Source organism: Mauremys mutica, chromosome 2 (genome assembly GCF_020497125.1).
Source record: "Mauremys mutica isolate MM-2020 ecotype Southern chromosome 2, ASM2049712v1, whole genome shotgun sequence".
Classification (NCBI taxonomy): domain Eukaryota; kingdom Metazoa; phylum Chordata; order Testudines; family Geoemydidae; genus Mauremys; species Mauremys mutica.
This window is the reverse complement of record NC_059073.1, coordinates 215,165,371-215,185,307: the sequence shown is the minus strand read 5'-3', so window position 1 is coordinate 215,185,307 and position 19,937 is coordinate 215,165,371. Positions and strand designations below refer to the sequence as shown.

The 19,937-nt window shown below is 42.5% G+C and overlaps 2 protein-coding genes across 3 annotated transcripts in view; one reads left to right on the top strand and one right to left on the bottom strand.

Annotated features, from left to right (window-relative positions):
• DNAJC13 (DnaJ heat shock protein family (Hsp40) member C13) overlaps positions 1 to 8,970 on the top strand; it is an 88,164-nt gene extending 79,194 nt beyond the window's left edge. The window contains exons 52-55 of the mRNA XM_045004409.1: positions 623 to 763; positions 1,531 to 1,674; positions 2,724 to 2,823; positions 8,114 to 8,970. Coding sequence (XP_044860344.1) covers positions 623 to 763; positions 1,531 to 1,674; positions 2,724 to 2,823; positions 8,114 to 8,211 — 483 coding nt within the window. The 3' untranslated portion in view covers positions 8,212 to 8,970. The remainder of the gene's footprint in view (positions 1 to 622; positions 764 to 1,530; positions 1,675 to 2,723; positions 2,824 to 8,113) is intronic.
• Positions 8,971 to 10,302: 1,332 nt separating this feature from the next.
• The window catches only part of ACAD11 (acyl-CoA dehydrogenase family member 11), a 55,809-nt gene continuing 46,174 nt past the window's right edge, over positions 10,303 to 19,937 (bottom strand). For both annotated transcript variants that reach the window (XM_045004411.1, XM_045004412.1), the window contains exons 15-20: positions 19,539 to 19,624; positions 19,249 to 19,320; positions 17,827 to 17,981; positions 15,508 to 15,624; positions 14,364 to 14,473; positions 10,303 to 10,857 (exon numbers count right to left, since the gene is read on the bottom strand). In XM_045004411.1, coding sequence (XP_044860346.1) covers positions 10,743 to 10,857; positions 14,364 to 14,473; positions 15,508 to 15,624; positions 17,827 to 17,981; positions 19,249 to 19,320; positions 19,539 to 19,624 — 655 coding nt within the window. In that variant the 3' untranslated portion in view covers positions 10,303 to 10,742. The remainder of the gene's footprint in view (positions 10,858 to 14,363; positions 14,474 to 15,507; positions 15,625 to 17,826; positions 17,982 to 19,248; positions 19,321 to 19,538; positions 19,625 to 19,937) is intronic.

Sequence of the window (19,937 nt, the reverse complement as noted above, 5' to 3'; positions counted from 1 at the left end):
GGCCCAACAAAGCACTGTAGAGGGGTGCAATTTATAGAGCGCTCTAACTGCCACACTTAGACCTGGCTGGCACACTCTAAAATGTACCTACTGTGTGGTAATGTAGTGTTAATGTAAGCCAGGTACCTTTGGAGTGTGCCACCAAAGTCTACACAGGGTAATTGGAGCACATGTTGGAGCGCTTTATCACAACCTGTAGACAGGCCCTTAATTACTTTTGTGGCGAATAAATCTTCAGAGAACTCTCCTAATAGCCATATTGGTTACCTACGTGGATATTTCACCTCCACATTCTTAAAACTAAGCCCACATATCTTCTAACGATAGGTGGGTTTTTCTTCTGTGTTTGCTGTATTACTGTGGTTGATTTGGTTAGTAAGTAGTTTTAATTCATCCTAATTATGGATAAAAGCAACCAGCAAACATCTGTTGCAACAGTTGGGGCCTGCTGCTACTATTGTGAAACATGCAAAGCTCCTCCAGGAAAATATGAAGGCGACAGTCAGATATCTGCAGTTTACCATCGCAGTAGATGTAGAAGTTACAATAGTACTCATGATTTGAATTTTAAATTAAAAATAAAATCAATACAGTACAAATGCTTTTCCTTCTCTACGTACAGCTTTGTGTTCGAGCAATGGCATCACTTGAGACCATTGGCCCTTTGATAAATGGAATGAAAAAGCGATTGGATACGATTGGTTTAGCCTGTGAAGCACTTAATCGAATGTTTCAAAAGGAGCAGAATGATTTAGTAGCCCAAGTAAGCAACCTGTTCTAAAGAAATGGTATAAGTACTTACTAATACTTCTCACACTCAGGTGTGCATTAGTTCAGGAGGTGTGCAAGAACTGTGTCCTGTGATTACTGACTACTTTAGAGTGCTAGATGGTGCTCACTTCTGTCTTACCTATTAACTTGTCTATTTTCCCATTGTTGGTCTAGTACTATTAAAAGTCCTGGTTTGATAAAGCTAGAATCTGAAGTCCCTCGCCCATAGCTCAGAACTGCAGAACAGGCTTCCCCATGCTCTTTGGACAACATACTTAGACTTTATTGTAAAGTCTCTAAGGTGAGCGAGTAGCTCATGACTTGCATTCTCCAACTTCTCTTCTGAGACGGTAGAGGGGAAAAAAGGTGTCCGTAGGGCTTGCTTAACAGATGTGGACCAGGAGCACAACTGCCAACTCACTTCATAATTGTCACCGAGTAGCTTAGTGTCTTCTGAGTTGAATTGACATCATTGCATTTTCTTTTTTTCCTGGCATTCTGCAGCAGCATGAGCATAGCTGTTTGCATACATGTACTGACCTGTCTTCAGAAGTAGGTGTAATAGAGCAGTTTAGAGTATTGTGGATCTTCAAAAGAGAAATCCTGTTATTTCAAAAAGACACACACAAAAAAAACTTTAGTGCAACAACTGTTCTAAAGCAGAGTGAAGTGAGCAATCAAACACTAGTAAAAGTCCATTCAGTTCAAATGTTCTCAGAGTCCATTGTATTAAGTATCTTCAATAATTTTGCTTTGTAGGCTTTGAAAGCAGATTTGGTTCCATATCTCCTAAAATTGCTTGAAGGTGTTGGCCTAGAAAATTTGGAAAGCCCATCTGCCACAAAGGCTCAGATAGTTAAAACCTTGAAGTCTATGACTCGCAGCCTACAGTATGGAGAACAGGTAAGTACTTACTAACAATAGGGTGACCAGATGTCCCAATTTTTATAGGGACAGTCCCAATTTTAGGGGCTTTTTCTTATCTCCTATTACCCCCACCCCATGTCCCATTTTCCCCACTTGCTGTCTGGTCACCCTAACAAACAATGTTCTGAATCGCTAGGCTTGAGAGAGCTTATTATATACAGAGATACACTTTTGAGCCAATATACCTTAGAGCATGTCTCCCAGCCTAACCTTTATTGAAGTGCTTAAGCTGTGTCAACTAGTGGTCTATGTTAAGTGGCAGAGTATCCCAGATTCACAGCTTTTAATGAGTCAGTCAGTCAATATCTTCCTATGAAGGGAAGATCAGGAGCAGAGGATGAGATTTGTAGGCCACCGGACAAACTATAGAAATAGTGTCTGAGAGGCCTAGAGTGCCAGTGAAGGCTGCTGACGTCTGAAAGTAGATAGGCAAGACTGATGCACAGGTGTTCTTGGAGCCTATACTGCAGTGAGTATCTGGAGAACTGCAGCTTGAAAACTTTTTGGATTCTTGAAAATTCCTCTGCACAGAGAATGCTTTAGAGTTGAGACCTAAAAAATAAATTGTCCAAGTAACACAGATTCCTCTGACCAGTTGAGACGGTGTGTACGTTCCCGCTCCCACAGCAATACTAAAATCAGAATCTTGTTCATACGTCCCTCTGGTTCAGTTAGCCTCCTGCTACCATTGCTTCTGCTTTCCCTGTTAACCCACTGAATGGGTGAGGGAAGAAAAGCACTAGGGAGAAATTCAAGCTGTTCAATAGCACTAAATCTTCTTAGGATATCCATGCTTGTATATTCAGCCCCCACCTGAACAGTGACCAACTGTTTACCCTGTGTAATATTTGTGGTTTGGGGTTAGGATTGTGTATGCCTATTTGGATACTTAAGTGTTCATTTTTATAGATCTAGTCAATTTCTAAAAACTGACCTTACCACTATTAGTAAAGAGTGGAATGTTTCCATCCAGTTATTGTAAGCAGTTATTAAATGTAGACACTTACCAGCTCTTATTGTTATAGGTAAATGAAATCCTGTCTCGTTCATCTGTGTGGAGTGCCTTCAAAGATCAGAAACATGACTTGTTCATTTCTGAGACACAAACAGTAGGATACCTCACAGGTCAGCAACGCTTATTTCAGATTGAGTTGTAACCTTCACTTCACTGCTACTGTTTCAAATGAACCTTGAAATATGCCTGAATAGAGCTGAGATACTTGACTCATTGTTTAAAGGTGTGGTGGGTTCAGCCTCTATTTATCCTCCAAAGTTTTGCTACCATCATGAAGTACTGTTGTTTTTAATTTTATACTGTTTGATCTCCTGCTGACATGGGTAGGCTATCTCTGTTGTTGTCGTTAGCCCAAGGCTGGTACATACCTGAACATATATTTCTGAGGAATCAGTTACTGTGGTTTTTAGTGTTTAAAAATAAGTGTATTGGGCTTTGTAAGACTTCTTATACTTGCAGATTTTCCTACCAATAGCAAATAGTCCTCACAGTACTCTGTGGTGGTACAGCTAAAGTTGTTCCAGCTCCTGCTGGCTGTTGTACTTAAATATCACAGGCAAAGCTCTCATAAGTGCCTAAGAGCATAGTTCATTATGGCTTCATCACTTCTAGTGTGTGGATTCTATTCTCCATTTTTCAAATGGCATCATTTTTGTTCAAAAGCAAATTTAGCCTTTTTGTGACTTGGATTTATCAAGAAGCACCATGTTACTTGTTCACACTGTGCAAATATTTGATTAATTTATTGACTCATGAAAGCTCAAAATTATACTGAAGCAGCATACTTGTATTCTGAGACCTATAACTTTTGTGGTAGGAAGAGCTCAAACTTGCATGGCTAGATTTTTCATTTTGATAAGGCATACTGTATTATACTGTGGTTTCCTTCAGGGAGTCCAAAGCTAAACTTATTTTATTTAACAAACAATGAGTTAGTTCAGTTTTAGTTGATGATGTTTAACATTTCTACATAACCTACAAACTGTCCATAAGCTGTAACAGGTTTCTTCTCTTCTCTCTGATTGCTGATAAAAGCAACCTAGAACACTTATGAAATTTCTCCACTAAAATAAATTATTCAAAACTGAGGGAAAGGCCAAAAGGTTGATGTGGGATTTTAATTTTTAAGACTTCTGATTTTGAAGGACTTCATTAAGCCTTTTCTCCTTAAGTCAAGTATGACTAAGCTTTTCCTCACAGTCCAGGGAACTTGCATGCTTCTCCCCAAATAAGCACAGAGTTAGTCACACCTTCTCTCTACGTGCATGTGGTCATCAACCCTCACTTGTGAAGTAATACTGACTAGATTATTCACACATGCGTAGAAAGGAAAGGCTCTGATATTTCTGATCATATTTCCAGATAAATCTCACTGAGCCCTTTTGGCTAATTGAGGTTAAGAATGTTACGGCCTAGGACAGGGGTTCTCAAACTGGGGGTCAGGACCCCTCAGGGGATCACGAGGTTATTACATGGGGGATCACGAGCTGTCAATCTCCACTCCAAACCCCGCTTTGCCACCAGCATTTATAATAGTGTTAAATATATTAAAAAGTGTTCTTAATTTATAAAGGGGGTCGCACACAGGCTTGCTATGTGAAAGGGGTCACCAGTGCAAAAGGTTTGAGAGCCACTGGCCTAGGAGCAGATTCGTAGCATTGTTGGGCTGTAGGAGTATACCATGATTTGAACAGGAGAACACTAATTTGTGGTTTGTTTGCCCTACATGAAAAGGGCAAAGCACTTCTTAGTCACACAGCATGTTCAAGACTGTCTGGCTCAGGGATGGGCAAACTTTTTTTTGGCCTGAGGCCTGCATCAGGTTTCTGAAATTGTATGGAGAGTCCTCCCCCCCCGGGGACCCCTGCCCCATCCACCCCTTCTGGTCTCTGTCCCCCTGCCAGCCCCTGGACTCCCTGCCCCATCCAACCCCCCCCTCCTTCCTGACTGCCCCCACTGAGACCCCTGCCCCATCCAACCCCCCCTCCTTCCTGTCATCCCCGCCACCCCAGACCCCTGCCCCATCCAACCCCCCCTCCTTCCTGACTGCCCCCACTGAGACCCCTGTCCCATCCAACCCCCCCTCCTTCCTGTCATCCCCGCCACCCCAGACCCCTGCCCCATCCAACCCCCCCTCCTTCCTGTCATCCCCGCCACCCCAGACCCCTGCCCCATCCAACCACCCCTTCTCCTTGACTGCCCCGGACACCCCCCCCCTCGCCGCCCTATCCAACTCCTCCTCTCCTTCTTGACTGCCCCCCCGGGACCCCTGCTCCCATTCAACCCCCCGTTTCCCACCCTCTGACTGCCCCGGCCCCTATCCACACCCCCGGCTCCTGCCCACCACCTCGAACTCCCCTGCCCTCTATCTGACCCACCCTACTCCCTGCCCCCTTACCGCACTGCCTGAGCACTGGTGGTTGGCGGTGTGGCTGCACCAGGACAGGCAGCTGTGCTGTGCAGCACAGAGCACTGGGTCAGGCCCCAGCTCAGCAGCTGCGCTGCCCCAGGAGCTCGCTCCTCCACTGCCCAGAGCATGGCGCCGGCAGCGCAGTGAGCTGAGGCTGCGGGAGGAGGGGCGCTGGGGGTGAGCCTCCTGGGCCAGGAGCTCAGGGGCCGGACAGGACGGTCCCACGGGCTGTAGTTTGCCCACTTCTGGTCTAGCTGTTTCCTACTCCATTTCTTTTGGTAAATAGTCTCTGCTTTCTTTCGGCTCTCAGCTAGACTTCAGAGCCAATGTGGTTCGTTCCATGCATTGGTAGACTTCCTGCTGATGGATTCATTGCGCTCTCGCAAATTTTTGCTGAGTAGAGTCCTACAGTATTTTATATGCTTCAGCTCTTTGGGGGGTGGGAGGGACCCAAACCATTTATATTCTTAATTACCAGACTTTCTGGATAAGTAACCTCTCTATGCCTTTGTTTGTTGCATTGGGTGATTTCTTAAATGACAGGGATGAGGCTAAATTCCTTATGCTTGTAAAGTGCTTTCTGATCATAGGAGGGAAGACGCTGTAGAAATGATGATCTAACCGTAAACTGAGCATTTCTCTATACTTGGCGCTTGTCTACACTTCGATTGCTGTAGCACTTTGTGAAGATGCTATCTACCTATGCTGACACGGGAGAGCTTCTCCCATTGGTGTAGATACTCCACCTTTCCAAGAGGCAGTAGCTATGTTGACAGGAGAAACCCTCTCATCGGAATAGCACCGTCTACACTGGGAGTTTGGTCGGATTAACTGCGTTGCTCACAGGTGTGGATTTTCCGCACCTCTGAGTGACGTGGTTAGTCATGTAAATCTGTAGGGTAGACCTGGGCTGACTGTATTCTGCCCTCTCTTTGCTTCAAACTGCTTCGCTGTCTGCCCTTCCCTTACAACCTCCCTTGCTTATTTCTCTTTCTCTCAGGTGTCTCTTCTCCTTCCCTTCTAACTGGTAGCAGTCCCCTTCACCTCAGAAGTGGGCTTTAGATGTGCTCTGCCAGGCAGCTTGCTAACATCTGTGTAGCTCTCTAATGCAGGTAGATATCATTTTGCTAAATGCATGTTCCATTCACTGCATTCCTGGTAACTGACATATATGCTCTTTTAGATGCATGCTATACACTAGAAACAAGTGCATTGTCTCAAAATATTGCACAGGGGTGCAAAATACTATACAGACTGTTAAACTGCTGCAATTGTACTTACAACTCTTGGAACTTGCTCCTCCTAGAAGATACCTTGCTGAATGATGATCTAAACATATAGACTAAACCGTTCCTGAAGGAATTTATTGGAATATTCTTTCTGGGGAAAAGATTTGCGGAACAAGTGAATTGGATTAGTATGTTGAATCTGTTAGGGTTCTCACATGATTTTGAGTCCAGTCCACTGCTCTGTGCCAATAGACTAAGGTATATCTCCACCAATTGGTTTGTGAAACACGTATACCTTGCATATATACAGTCATGGAGTTAAGCTTTATTCAGAAATCCCTAAGTAGCAGGTTGCCAAAAATTTACTTTTCTTCATGGCCAAGTGTTTTTTTACATGGCTCTTTGTAAACTTGGAAGGTGTTGTGCTTTTTGGTTTCCTCATGGCACACGTTTGCCTTTTTCTTCTGAAATGTAAAACAGCGTGGCTGTCAGCGTGCTGTAAGGAAACACTATTACATTTCGACAATAGAACTTTAGAGTTCAATATTTATGTAGGTGATGGGAAATTAAATGGATACATTCATTGATTTAAGTGTGACAAGTTCTAACTCCCTGAATAGAGGGTAACAAAGCCATATAACTTCTAAAACAAAGGGGTTCTGTAGGATTTTTTGTTTTGAAAAAGCCCTATAGATCCTTGCATGTCTCCTGCCTGTCTGGGGTTTCAGCCACCCATCCCGCTGCCAGCCGGGGTCCAGGCCTTCAGCCCTCCTGCCAGCCTGGAGTCCCGGCAGCCAGCCCAGGGCTCTGCTCCTGGCCTGGTCCCAGCGCTCTACAGCCCTTATCAAAAATTAAACTTGTTAGCTTAAAAACTTGAAAACTTAAACTTTGTATATTACAATAATCATTACATAAGTTTGATGAAACATACATTTATTTATTAACAAAATAGTTGTACTTACGTGCCTGTGCTTAATTTGTGTTTGATTTACCTTCTTAAAAAAAATCTTGCATGTCTCCCACCCCCAGGGAGTTTGTGCATCCCAGGTTAAGAACCACTTGCAGTAAACTGAGATCTGCATTTTAATTTTAAATGAAGCTTCTTAAACATTTTAAAAACCTTATTTACTTTTTTCATACAACAGTTTAGTTATATAATATAGACTTAGAGACCTTCTAAAAACGTTAAAATGTATCACCGGTACATGAAACCTTAAGTTAGAGTGAATAAATGAAGACTCGGCACACCACTGCTAAAAGGTTGCCAACCCTGGGTTATAAAATATCTGAATACTAGTTATCATTAGGTCACTTTATTTTGTCAGCTTTTCTTCCATTTGTCTGGAACTGATTTTTCAGGGTTTTTTGGTTTGTTCCTTGTTGTCTAGTGGTACTCAGCACATTAGATTTATTAAACTTCAGACTCTCAAATATATGAACATGCCACCCCAAACCCTAGGCACATCTGTTTCCTTAAGCACAAATCCTAGGAATTTCCTAGTTCTCATACTACAGCTATAAATGAGATTTAGCCTCAATTCCTGATGGCAAGTCTTAAAAATAAAAGCCGTAAAACAGATGGTCTCCTTATTAAGGTTAACAAAACTATAAGGTCAATCAAACTGTGTCTCAGTATTTTCAAAGATGACAATTTTAACAAGGGTGATTCTGAATAATAAGTATACAGAACAGCCATTTGATTATATTAAAACTAATTATCAATATTTTTCTCTTCTCCTCCCCCCCCCCCCCCCCCACCAGGGCCTGGAGTTGCTGGCTACCTTACTGCAGGAACGACATCCTCTGTAATGCCCAGTGTACCACCCCCTGTAGACAATGAATTGGGAGATACCAGCTAAGGGATTTGAAATACCCATGAAAGACTTTTAAAGGCAGATTGGCCAGTGATGAGGAACAGCACTTTCCTCCGTCTGATGCTTTGAAATGAACTCCTGCCTTTCCAATTGTTTCCTGACAGTGTTATTCCTTTTTCTATGAATATATTTTTTTTAGGGAAAAAAGTCAGTGGGTCTGTCACATTATAACAGAAGAAAGCACTCTAAGGATCAGCCCAAATGGGTACACAAGAATTTTTTTCTTGTTGTACGTAAGCACATTGTGTTCCTTTCTATTTGTTTACAAGACTGTGAATCAAACAACTTTTTCCTAACTTTTATATTTTATGAATTAGCATGACTGGAGTTGAACTACAGTCTAGAAGAACTGGGCTAAGTCACTTGACCCCCTCCCCCCCCATCCCCACTAACAGGGCATTTTCCTCCTCTGCTCCAAGTCCTGACATGATCATTCTCATTGAACATGACTTACTAGAGGTTTGTCCCTGCACTGGTTCACTGATGTCCGTAATCATTAACATTATCTTCCTGAGATCAAACCGCATTAGACACTTGTATGTATAACTGGCTTTACCAAATTGAAAACACTTCAGCAAGAAAAAAAAAGTAAAAAAAAAGTCAACCTGGTATGTAAGAACCTAGTGTAATTGTGAAATGTTCTATACATTATCCAGTATATAAAAGCTTTCTATATTGAATGTACATTATACAGATCACTCATATGTACATAAAATTTTAAAAATAAAGGGAATTGAGAGCCTTGTTACTGAGACAAAGCAGTTCTTTTAGTGGAATGTTTCTTTCTTTCTTTCTTGGAAATGGTTAGAATTCTAGAGCAGCCAGCAAGAGAGGGGTGTTCTTGAGTGATGGAAAAATGTAATGAAGAAATTTGTGTATTCTAAGTATTATCACCTAGCAAATGTCTGACAAAGGAGAAAGTCCTATACCCTGGACACAAACTAGAGAAAATTCCAGAGTAATGTGTAAAAACTCAGATAGTAACATACTCTAACTTTTATAAATGCAGGTAGAGGTGTAAAAACTGACCATATTCTTCCATTTCTGGTATTTAACAGAACAGAGATTTCTAGTGCGTGCTGGTGGAATGCAATAATCAGCCAATCTCCAAGAAAAGAGTCCAGAAAATATTAAGCAGGCATCTATTAGAGCAACTCGGATAAATAATGCAGCGCAAGTCAAAATTATATTGCCCCTTTGATCTTTTAATTATACAAAAAAGTACTGGGTCACCGCAGCCTGGAGTGGTGGAGATGCAGTCCAATACACAGCTAAACACTGCTAATAGCTGAGGTTATGCATCATGTTAACAACATTGACCTTCCATATTCATTAAGTTCAGCTGGGTAAAGTCATTATGGCCATAACTAACAAAGGGATGAAATTTTACCTTTGTCCGTAAACGTGTGCACATGAGGAAAGAATCTGTCCTTTAATATTCAGTGGTATGATTTTGCTAAGGTCACAGTCTGGTCTACTGAAGACACATGCCATTGGCATAGGGGATGGCTACATCTACACTACAAGCTTGGGTATGATCCCTCTGCCTGTGTATAGACACATCAAGCTAGCAGAATATAAATAGCAGTGTACACTTAATAGCATGAGTAGCAGCAGTGGAGGCTTTGCTGAAGAAATACCCACATTCTGGTCTGAGTTTGTGTGGCCTGCAACACTTGCTCCCTAACTAATAGTTCCTTCTAAAACTTGATATGTTAATAAGTGATGCATAGTAAAATCAATATTCAATGTCAAATATGATGCCTGTCTGTCACTACACTGCTGAAGAGCTGCAGAAAGTGTTTCTTTAGAACCGGCTAGAATCTGAGAGCAAGCAAAAGCTTTGTCTTGTTTCCTTAATTCCTCCCCCCAACTCCTGCAGACTTGACTTTACACAAGGTATAGACAGTTATTACTTGTCTGTGGTGGGCTGGATCATTTGGTAGATTTAAGGCATTTTTGGCTTGTGGTACAAGCAACCCTTATCTAAGATTTTTTGCCTTTAGGAAAGATCTAGAAGAAATGGAGTCTCCCTAAACACTGTTGATCCTTTAGCAAAGCAGCAGCATTGGACTGTTGGGGGAGAAATCTTTTATTCAGACTTATTCAATGCATTAGTGACACTTTAAATCTTAAACAGTAAACTGCAAGCTTTAGCTAGATGCAGTGCCCCACAAACAGACAGCTTCACAGAGGCCTGGACTGAGAGAACATCAGTGACATAAGAACAACTAAGGGCTTGATAAAGTAACCTTTCAGGTCACTAGCTGGAAGATTAACTGGAAAAATGTTATTTAACAGCTTAGGACACAAGTACCTCTAAGCAAAACAAATTCAAGATACCCTTGAACTATTAAACTTATCAGTGAAGAATGTAGAAAATTAACATTTTGGTAAATATTAAAAATATAGATAATTTTAGTTCAAATACCCTGAGTATTGCCCCTCCCTCTAAGTCATTCAGAGGTGTTCCTCATAAAACAGCACTAATGCTCTTGTACAATTAGACTAAACTTTTACATCTTTGAGGTCAGTTGCTTGGCTTGGTCCCATAGTTCCAGTTTTGCAATTGCTGAGAGGTGAACTTCATCAGGCCCATCAGCTATTCGCAGGGTCCGAATAAAGGCAAACCTGTGTAAGAAGTTGTTCTGAAATTAGTGTGGATTCTAGAGCCTCCAGGGCCAGCACTTAATCGTGTGGCTTGGTAATGTCACAGCAAAGAATACAACCCAAGATTTTTTTTTATAGTTACCTGTCTTCTCAGTGAAAACCTAAAGTAGGCGGTTTCCTTCAGACATGAAATAAGGAAACTTGTGGTGGTAGAATTGTTTGACTGAACAGAACTGGTTATGGGGAAGAAGCCACTCTTAATGAGTAGCGCTAGCCTAGAGGAAACAGGAGTCAATCCAAAATGGAAAATTTTCCTCAAGACTAAATTCAGCTAGGAACCCAGTGCATGAAGCCAGGAGCTTTTTTTAATGCATTTACAGCAGGGGTAGGCAACATATGGTATGCATGCTGAAGGTGGCACATGAGCTGATTTTCAGTGGCACTCACACTGCCTGGGTCCTGGCCACCAGTCCAGGGGGCGCTGCATTTTAATTTAATTTTAAATGAAGCTTCTTAAACATTTTAAAAACTGTTATATAATTGAACTATTTTGTATGTATTATAGGCTTATAGAAAGACCACCTAAAAACATTAAAATGTATTACTGGCATGCAAAACCTTAAATTAGAGTGAATAAATAAACACTTGGCATGCCACTTCTGAAAGGTTGCTGACCCCTGATTTACAGGATTGGAGCACTTGGAAAAGCCAGCATCAAATTGATTTAAGAAGCAAGCCTTTCCACATCTGCTGGCAATTGCCTGGTGGAAGAGCCTATCCTATTTGCACTTGCACTGCCAGATGACTCAGTTTTTACTGTAAGGTAAGCAGCCTGTTTAGAGTTCAGATACAGAGCCCTGAAGTTAGAATATCAGGGTTGGAAGGGACCTCAGGTCTAGTTCAACCCCCTGCTCAAAGCAGGGCCAGTCCCCAAATGGCCCCCTCAAGGAGTGAACTCTCAACCCTGGGTTTAGCAGGCTGATGCTCAAACCACGGAGCTATCCCTCCCACCACAAGTTAACTGGTGCTATGTGAGGGAATAGAGCCATTTATCCTTCTACAACTAAGTACCATTTCCTTTTCACTACACCCAAACTGCTACAGTTCCCTTGGGTATTAACTGTAACCATGCTAGCTGCTGTTTTCAGTCCCCATGTAGGTCATCTATAGACTTGTCTGCTACTGCCTCTGAATCTGTCCTTTCACCGCAAGCAGTAGATGCTATGTTGTGGTGGGTTTTTTTGGGGGGGGGGAGTAGTGACCTTTAGGGGGCTAGAACCAGCACCTTTAAAATGGCCAGCACCAAGGTGAAAGGGTGTGTGTACACTGCCATTAGCTGCTGGCCCCTGTCAGCTGACTTGGACTCAGGCTAAGGGGCTGTTTGACTGAAGTGTAGCTGTTCAGGCTTGGGCTGCAGCCTGTGCTCTGGGACCCTCCAGCATCTTACACTGTAGTTAAACAGCCCCTTAATGGAAGCCAGCAGGGATGGGCCCCCCAAATTGCAGTGCAGAGTACAGCACACACTGCCCATGCAACCTCATGTCTGGCCACTAGAGGGGGAGAACTACACTTAAGTCTCACTTCTAACTCAGGAAATGCACTGTGTTATATTACAGTACTACCTGGAGGACCCAGCAGGACTAGGCTCCCTCCCATGGTGATGGGTATTATACAAACAGGGCTAGAAGCAGGGGCTGTCTTATTAAGAGGGTGGGAGTGGAAACAAAGTGCCTTGCCCAAGATCACAGGGAAAGCTGGGATGTGAACCAGGAATCCCCAGTCCAGTGCACTGGTCTATTCTCAAACGATGCAGCTACTGCCAGCAGTAGGGCTTGTGGGCCTCTGAAATCAGAACTGTATTTTGGTCCATAGCTGAGAGCAAACTGACAAATCTAAGCCAGCTATATGAGAAGCACTATTGCTACTGAAACAGGAGTAGCCTGTGCCCATGTCTTGCAGTGGTGTGAGTCCCTCACTGCTCCTTGATTGCCAAAGGAGGGCATGGTCTAGCTGCCTTGGCAGCTATTGCTGGCCTCTAAACTGTGACTTGGTGCTCTGATAACAGAACCTGGTACGGACAAGCTTCAGGACACACTAACTATTTTTCAAACCTCTACTTATACCTGCTGCACTTGTGATCCCAGCAGCTAAGGGATATTTTCATTGTCCTCAATAAGGTGCTCTATTGCTGAGACAAAGGGTAAGTCCTTAAATAAGGTTGGCACTAGCACTCTGAACTGAGCCTGAAGACCCAGCTTTGGAAGTAAACTTTACTCTAGCTCTAGGGCAGATTCTGCTCAGATTGATCTATTCATCCTTTCCCCCTTACAAAGTTAATCTATCACTCTCTTCAAAGTTCCTCTTCTGGACTGAGCCCCCTTCACGTGACAGATTAGCTGGAGTTGGTTTTAGAAAAAAATTCAGTATAAAATGTAGATTCTCCATCACTGAGTCATCAGAAGACATACTAGTTCAACCCCAGGTTATTCAGATCAATACAAGAATCACTGGGTGAAATTCCACAGTGTATGTTATGCAGGCAGTCCACGTAGATCACAATAGTCCCTTCTGCTCTTCACTGAATAAAAGTTTATTTTGTATATCACCTCTCTACTCTGAAGTGGCATAATGCCTTTGAGTAGAGGAGACAAAATTCTGCTCTCAGGTGCAGCCCCACTGCCTTCAATGGAGGTGTAAGAGTACAGCATGGCTAGAGCTGGGCAGATAATGGATTGTTCCATTCACTGGCAGTCAAAAAAAAATATCCATTTTCAGTTTGATCCAAAATGATTTAAGTTTGTAAAAATCAAAAGAGCAGCAGTGTGTCTTAGCCACTGGGCCATTTTGTCTCTCCTGTTGAAGCTGTTTCACTTATTTATAAACAGTCACTAAAGTAGAGACATGAACTGGGGTCTCCCATATCCTAGATGAGAGCCCTAAATTCAAGACCCTGTTCTAATACTAATTATTTGTTTAAAAGTAAAACATCTTCCACAGGTCTGATTGAGAATGACCCAGAGCCCTGTGGCTAGGACACCCTGCTGCAATGTGAGGCTAAAGTTCAAATCCCTCAGCAGGCAGAGGAAGGAATTGAACCTGGGTCTCTGATACCTCATGAGACTGTCCTAACCCCTGGGCTAAAGGTGATCAGGGAGCTGGCTATCTCCCCCACTCCTCAAACTTTAAAAATCTAGTCATTTGCTTTTCTGAAAATGCCTGAGGTTGAAACAAAATTTTGAGATTGGGTCAAAAACATGTAATTTTGACATTACTAAACCATGTAGAGTATTTTGGGGTGGTCAAAACTATCTGACAAACTTGATAAAAATTCACATAGTTTTGGGTCACTTGAAACTGCATTTTTTTTTAAAATCAGATTACTTGCCAAAAAGAAACTGCCCAGCTCCAGTCCCAGCAGAATTTGGCTCAATCCCACCTGAAATGCAGAGCCTTTTCACCAGTTTGACAAGAAAGGGGAAATACTGCTAGTGTTTTAGAAACATGGGATAGATATCCCTCCTACTCACATACGAGCCAAAGGAAAATCCTGAGAAACTCCAGCTCCTCCACAAACTTGGATTGCATAGTCCAGCACTTTAAGGACAGCTCTGGGTGCAACCACCTTGATCATAGCTATCTGTATTTTAACAAAACAAACAAACCTGAATGTAGGAGTTTTCCACCATAAGGGGTGTAGGAAATGGGAATTTCACACAGCTCTGGTCCTGTTTTTTCCACAGGACCAGTTCCAAGAGCTGGATTGCAACAAGCTGTGTGTTTGCCACAACTTAGGGACTTTGGAGTGCAAGCTTCCACTCCACCTTTAATGTGACTTTACCCTAACCTTCAGGAATGACCTCAGTGGCTACAAAAGTATTCAGTCTTTGGACACACAACAATTCTTGGTCTCTCAAAGACTGCCAACTGCTTTGTTCTGTGATGGGGACACTTGGACTAACATGTCATATCAAATTTGGGCTATATTCAAATAATTGTTGCAAGGTGCTAGCTCCCAAAGAAAGGTAGGGTACTTCACACCATGCAGGATTGTGGCCCGAGAGAGTAAGGTTCTGTACCTATCCTCTAGGCCATCCAAATGCACTCCACCCCATTTACACCTTTAGGCTTAGAATAACAAGTAATGATTTCACCTGGAACATAAATAAATATATCAGGTAAAATTACCAGTAGCCAATCAATGACTGGGCATCTTTAACCTGTTCTAAGTGGCTAATAAACAGCAGTGATCAAAAATATTAAGCTTTTGCGCAAGAGAGCACAGATTTAAGACAATGTAGTGACTCTTGGATTTCAGAATTTCCCCTGGTATTTTTTTGCTGGATTCACTGGGGTAAATCTATTAAGCAGAACTGATTGGAAAAGGGCAAGGAGGTGCCAGGAAATTAACAAAAAAAACCCCACCCAAGTTCTATTTTTCAAAACACAGTGAGTTTGCCTTACTTTTTCCAGTTGTCAAAAAAAAAATCTTGTTAAAAAATAAATGGAAAATTGAATTTTCTGTGGCAGTGTTCTCTTCCATAAACAGGCTGGGGTTTGTCAAAACATTTCCACCAGCTCTATTAAGATAGGAGCGAATCCTGAAAGTGGGCCCTTTATTACTTTAATTTTTTCCCCTCAATGACCAAAAAAACCCAACGCAACCCTATTTACCTCTTTCCTTGCTTGTGCACTGCCCTTGGTATCAATGCTGCTGGCTGCTTTCAGTGTAAGCAATCGGGCCTGCTCAATAGCGATGCGGCTTTCAGCAATCCAATGGGCAACAACCTCCTGTAGAGACAAAAAGAAAACTGGGGGCATGAAACAGACCAACATCATCCGGGTTTCCAGAACAGCCCTTTGCCTCTCTTAGCTATACACTTGCAAAGTTTTCAATGCTGGAAATGAGGCTCCTGGATAGAAGTGGGCTGATCATGTGTACTCAGCACTTCTGAAAATCAGCCCACTTCTTCTACACATGAGAGAACCATAAATTAAAACTAACCAGACACACAGTCAACTAATAAAAGCTTTTCTTATCCAACTTAAGCCCAAGGCCTAAGTGGACAGAGAGACGGCAGCATGTCTTCGTGGATGTGATGGGCAATATCCAGCCTCAGAGTTGCTGTGGTTCTGCTTCAAGTATTAGAGGGGTAGCCGTGTTAGTCTGGATCTGTAAAAGCAGCAAAGAGTCCTGTGGCACCTTATAGACTCACAGACGTATTGGAGCATGAGGTTTTGTGGGTGAATAATACCCACTTCGTCGGATGCCACCCACGAAAGCTCATGCTCCAATATGTCTGTGAGTCTATAAGGTGCCACAGGACTCTTTGCTGCTTTTGTGGTTCTGCTCTTACACTAGAATCTAAAAAGAGAAAAAAGCACCACCCAACTGCCCATCCTCACTTGTTTGGCTCTTCCCATTGCTCTGGCTCTGTGCACCTGCCTGCTTGCTACTCAGACTCTCCACTCCCCTCATGCTCTGGTAGTGTTGCCTACTTCTGCTCTACATGCACCTCCTCTCATTGCCATTACTACCTGTTCAAACCCACCTCCCTGCAAAGTCCTTCCATGACACGCAAAAAAAAAAAAAAAGTGTCAGGGACTAAGTTCAATTAGTTATCTCAAATGTCCAAATCTAGGGGGGAATGAGGGGCTTCACGACCTAGGGAAACAGTTGTGCTGTGGTTCTTAGTGCATTTGCTCTTTACTATTTTTGCCAATGTATTACTAATCCCACTATAGACAATTGCACAAGCTCAGCTTGTTTGCAGTAATTGAAGACCTTGATAACAGCCCTTCTGTGCTGTATTTCCTGTATGAGGCTGCCCTTCAGAGGGAACAGCCTCTGGGCCATTCACAAATGATCAAAATTCCATTTTGCACCTTTTGTGAACACAGCAGGCCAGAGCCTCAGTTAGTGTAAGTCAATGTAGCTGAGGATCTGGCTCAATAATTTTACCCCACAATCTTGTTTCTAGGACTATGTTAGTGTTGTGGGCAGGAGAGCGCTCCTGACGCCAAAGCGCTGTTCACACCGTCGTCACTTGCCACTGGAGACAAAGCCTAACTTTGTTTATTTGAAAGGGGCTCTGACAACGTGTGCACTTGGTGATTCCACTGTTGGACATGCTAACGGTAGTACTTTGGTTTTGTGTTTAATTGTTCCGTGTGATGTGCTAAGATGCTCATACAGCTATTTCTAATGATATCAGTTCTGTATAACCGTTTTCTAGAATCTGCTGCAATCACTTACTTCTTTCCAAGCCTTTACTTTGTGGAAAAAAGACAGACAAACAAACATTTGTGTCTGCTTGGCTGAGACCCAGAAATACTTGATGTCTGCCAACCAAAGGAAGTCTTCAGCACATCAATTTACAGACATAGCAAAACAGGCAAATGCTGTCAGGAAGGAATGTCTGGCATATCAGGCCAAATACTCAGCCTGGCCTTAACATTGAATTGCACTGGCAAAAATAAAGTTATTTCCTGGCTATGATCACACAGTGCCCAGTCAATGACTGGGCCCACAAGTCAAAGCTAGACATCTAAGTGCCCAATAATGGTGAATGCAAATTTGTGCCCGCGAAAACAAGTCCAGGGTTTGCAGACGTGCCCTGCCTCTGGAGTCCTGGTCCATGGGGATCAGAGAAAACCAGCCAAAACTCTGCTACAAAATGTGTATTTAAATACAGTGAATGGGGCTTTAGTACTTGTTAGGAAAACAACTATAGGAATTCACTCAGATTGCAGATCTTGGCATAATCAAAACTGAGACTCTCCCAACCTTTAATATTTTCTTTCCAATCTGAGACAGATATTTAACCTACAGCATCTCAGAGTTGATGGGAATTGGCAGTTATGTGTAATGCTGTCTGACATCTCAACCTTTTCTAGAGTGATTGTTACCGTGGATGTTAGAATCCCAAGCTTCCACATGAGCTAAGCAAAGGGGTATTCGTAGCAAACTAGGCAAAGAGGTAGTGTGCTTACATGATGGTACAGTTTCTTCCCAAAGGTCACCCTCTGAGCTGCACGCTCACACATTATCTGTAGAGCAGATTCAGCTGTACCTATGGATCTCATGCAGTGGTGAATACGGCCTGGCCCAAGCCGACCCTGAGCGATCTCAAAACCTCTTCCTTCACCTGTGTGGTGGGAAACAAAGAGAGAGAGGTGGGAAACAAAATGGCCACGTGGAACTCATTTCAATGCTTCAAATAACTGCGCACCTCCGCTCTGAAGAAAAATCAGTGGCCATACTGCAGGCATTGTCTGATGCTACCCTAGAGAGGAGCTTCTTTACAAAGATTATTTTGCAGCACTGTAGCCATTTTAATTGTTTAATACCTATATGTATTCACACAAAGCAACACACAGCAACTCCCACTCTCTCTTCAGGTTCTGTCAATACTATTTGTGCCTAAGGGGTTATTATTCTGGTTTCCAGTTGGGTTTGAATTACCTAATTATTTCTTACATTTTTATCAACTTTATGGGAGTTGAGGTTTTTTAATTTGTGGTTCCCAGAGCGTAACTGATGAATGTTCAACTGAAAGATCAGTTCCAAGAGTGATTCAATAAAACTCTGATTCAGCAAAGCACTTACATGGTGGGCGAAGAAGCTATATAAATCCTAGCTTCTCCCCAGATGAGACTTGGCGTGAGTCAGAGAGGTCAAAACGTTCCTCCTACAAGAAGGGGCAAGTAATAACTATTGTTGCCTATGCAGAATTCTGACGAGATCAGGCTTGTTCAGGATAGCATGGCCATAGGCTACATCAGAATTCTGTTTTGAAAGACTTTGAGGCAGACCTGTCTGTTGAGAGGCCTGGGCTGTATTCAGAAGGAATTAGGAAGGAAGGAAGGAAACTTCTAAGAGGTTTGTTTGTTCTTGGATAAAAACTCCATAGCCTTTGCTTTGGCCTGCCACAGTGCAGGAGGAATTTTGGCACTGCTGGTACAGCAACCATATCTACTTAAAAACCAAAAAGATAAAAACTAAGTATTCTGCAATGTTAGGTTATTGGAGGAGGGGGGAAAGATAACATTCTGAACCCCTTTCCTGGCTGAGCAAATAGGTTGGAAACAGATTAAGCACAATTTGTCTCCTCTTCTGCTATGAAGAGGAGACAACTCAGATGCTGCAGACTAGTCAGAGATGTTTTGAGGCAGAAAAGTACTGCTAAGGGACTGTGTGCTGGCCCAATTCAACCCCTATTGACACTACTGTCAAGAATGAAATTCTCTCTCCAAGAGAAAGCTAAACATACAAAGGAAGAACAAAAGCTTAATGGCATATTCTTTACATAGTAAGGTTATTCATCACAGCTTTCATCAGATTTTAAAAGGCCACAATTACTTTGTTAGTGTCATTGCAGTGACTTTCAAAGAACAGTTAACAGTGAAGCTCACCTAGTATTAAATTGGAGGCAGGTACTCGCACTTCATTAAAATGTATTTCAAAATGTCCACCGTGGGGCTGATCTAATCAAACAAAGAAAAAGCAAAATATCCATGTATAAAATTGGTTCTAGCCAATATTCACTCACAAATTACAGGTGCTCAGTACTGATGTTCCTATTAGATATGCATTCAAAGAGTGTCTTTAGTACTTTATGTTTATAGTATAATTATTACTCCTGAGATCCCGAGTGGGCTAATACAAATGCAAACATGGCTGATAATTACGATTTCATCCTTACCCAGGTAGCCAAACACGGAAAGAGGTCTTACAAGTTTCAAGCCTGGTATGTCCAGTGGAACTATGATCATACTGTGCTGTCTGTACCTGATCAGGACAAAAGTAACAGTTAGGAGAAATCTCAATAGCTATTTTAGATTTTTTTTTTTTTTAAAGTACAACTTTTAAAAAGTTTTGTATGATCTGTACTCTCCTGTGCTACACATGTGGGTGGAGATGTAGGAGAGAGAGGTGTTTAAGAACGGGGAGCAAGGGGGAGAAATGAAGGTAAAAAGCTGTGCCCAGGGGGGCTGCGCAGCTGGACATCGGGTTCCAACACTCAGAGAAGGGTGCCAGATAGAAGGTGCGCGCCCTGAGTGTGAGCCTTTCTATAGTAAGCATCAAAATAGATGCCTTCATA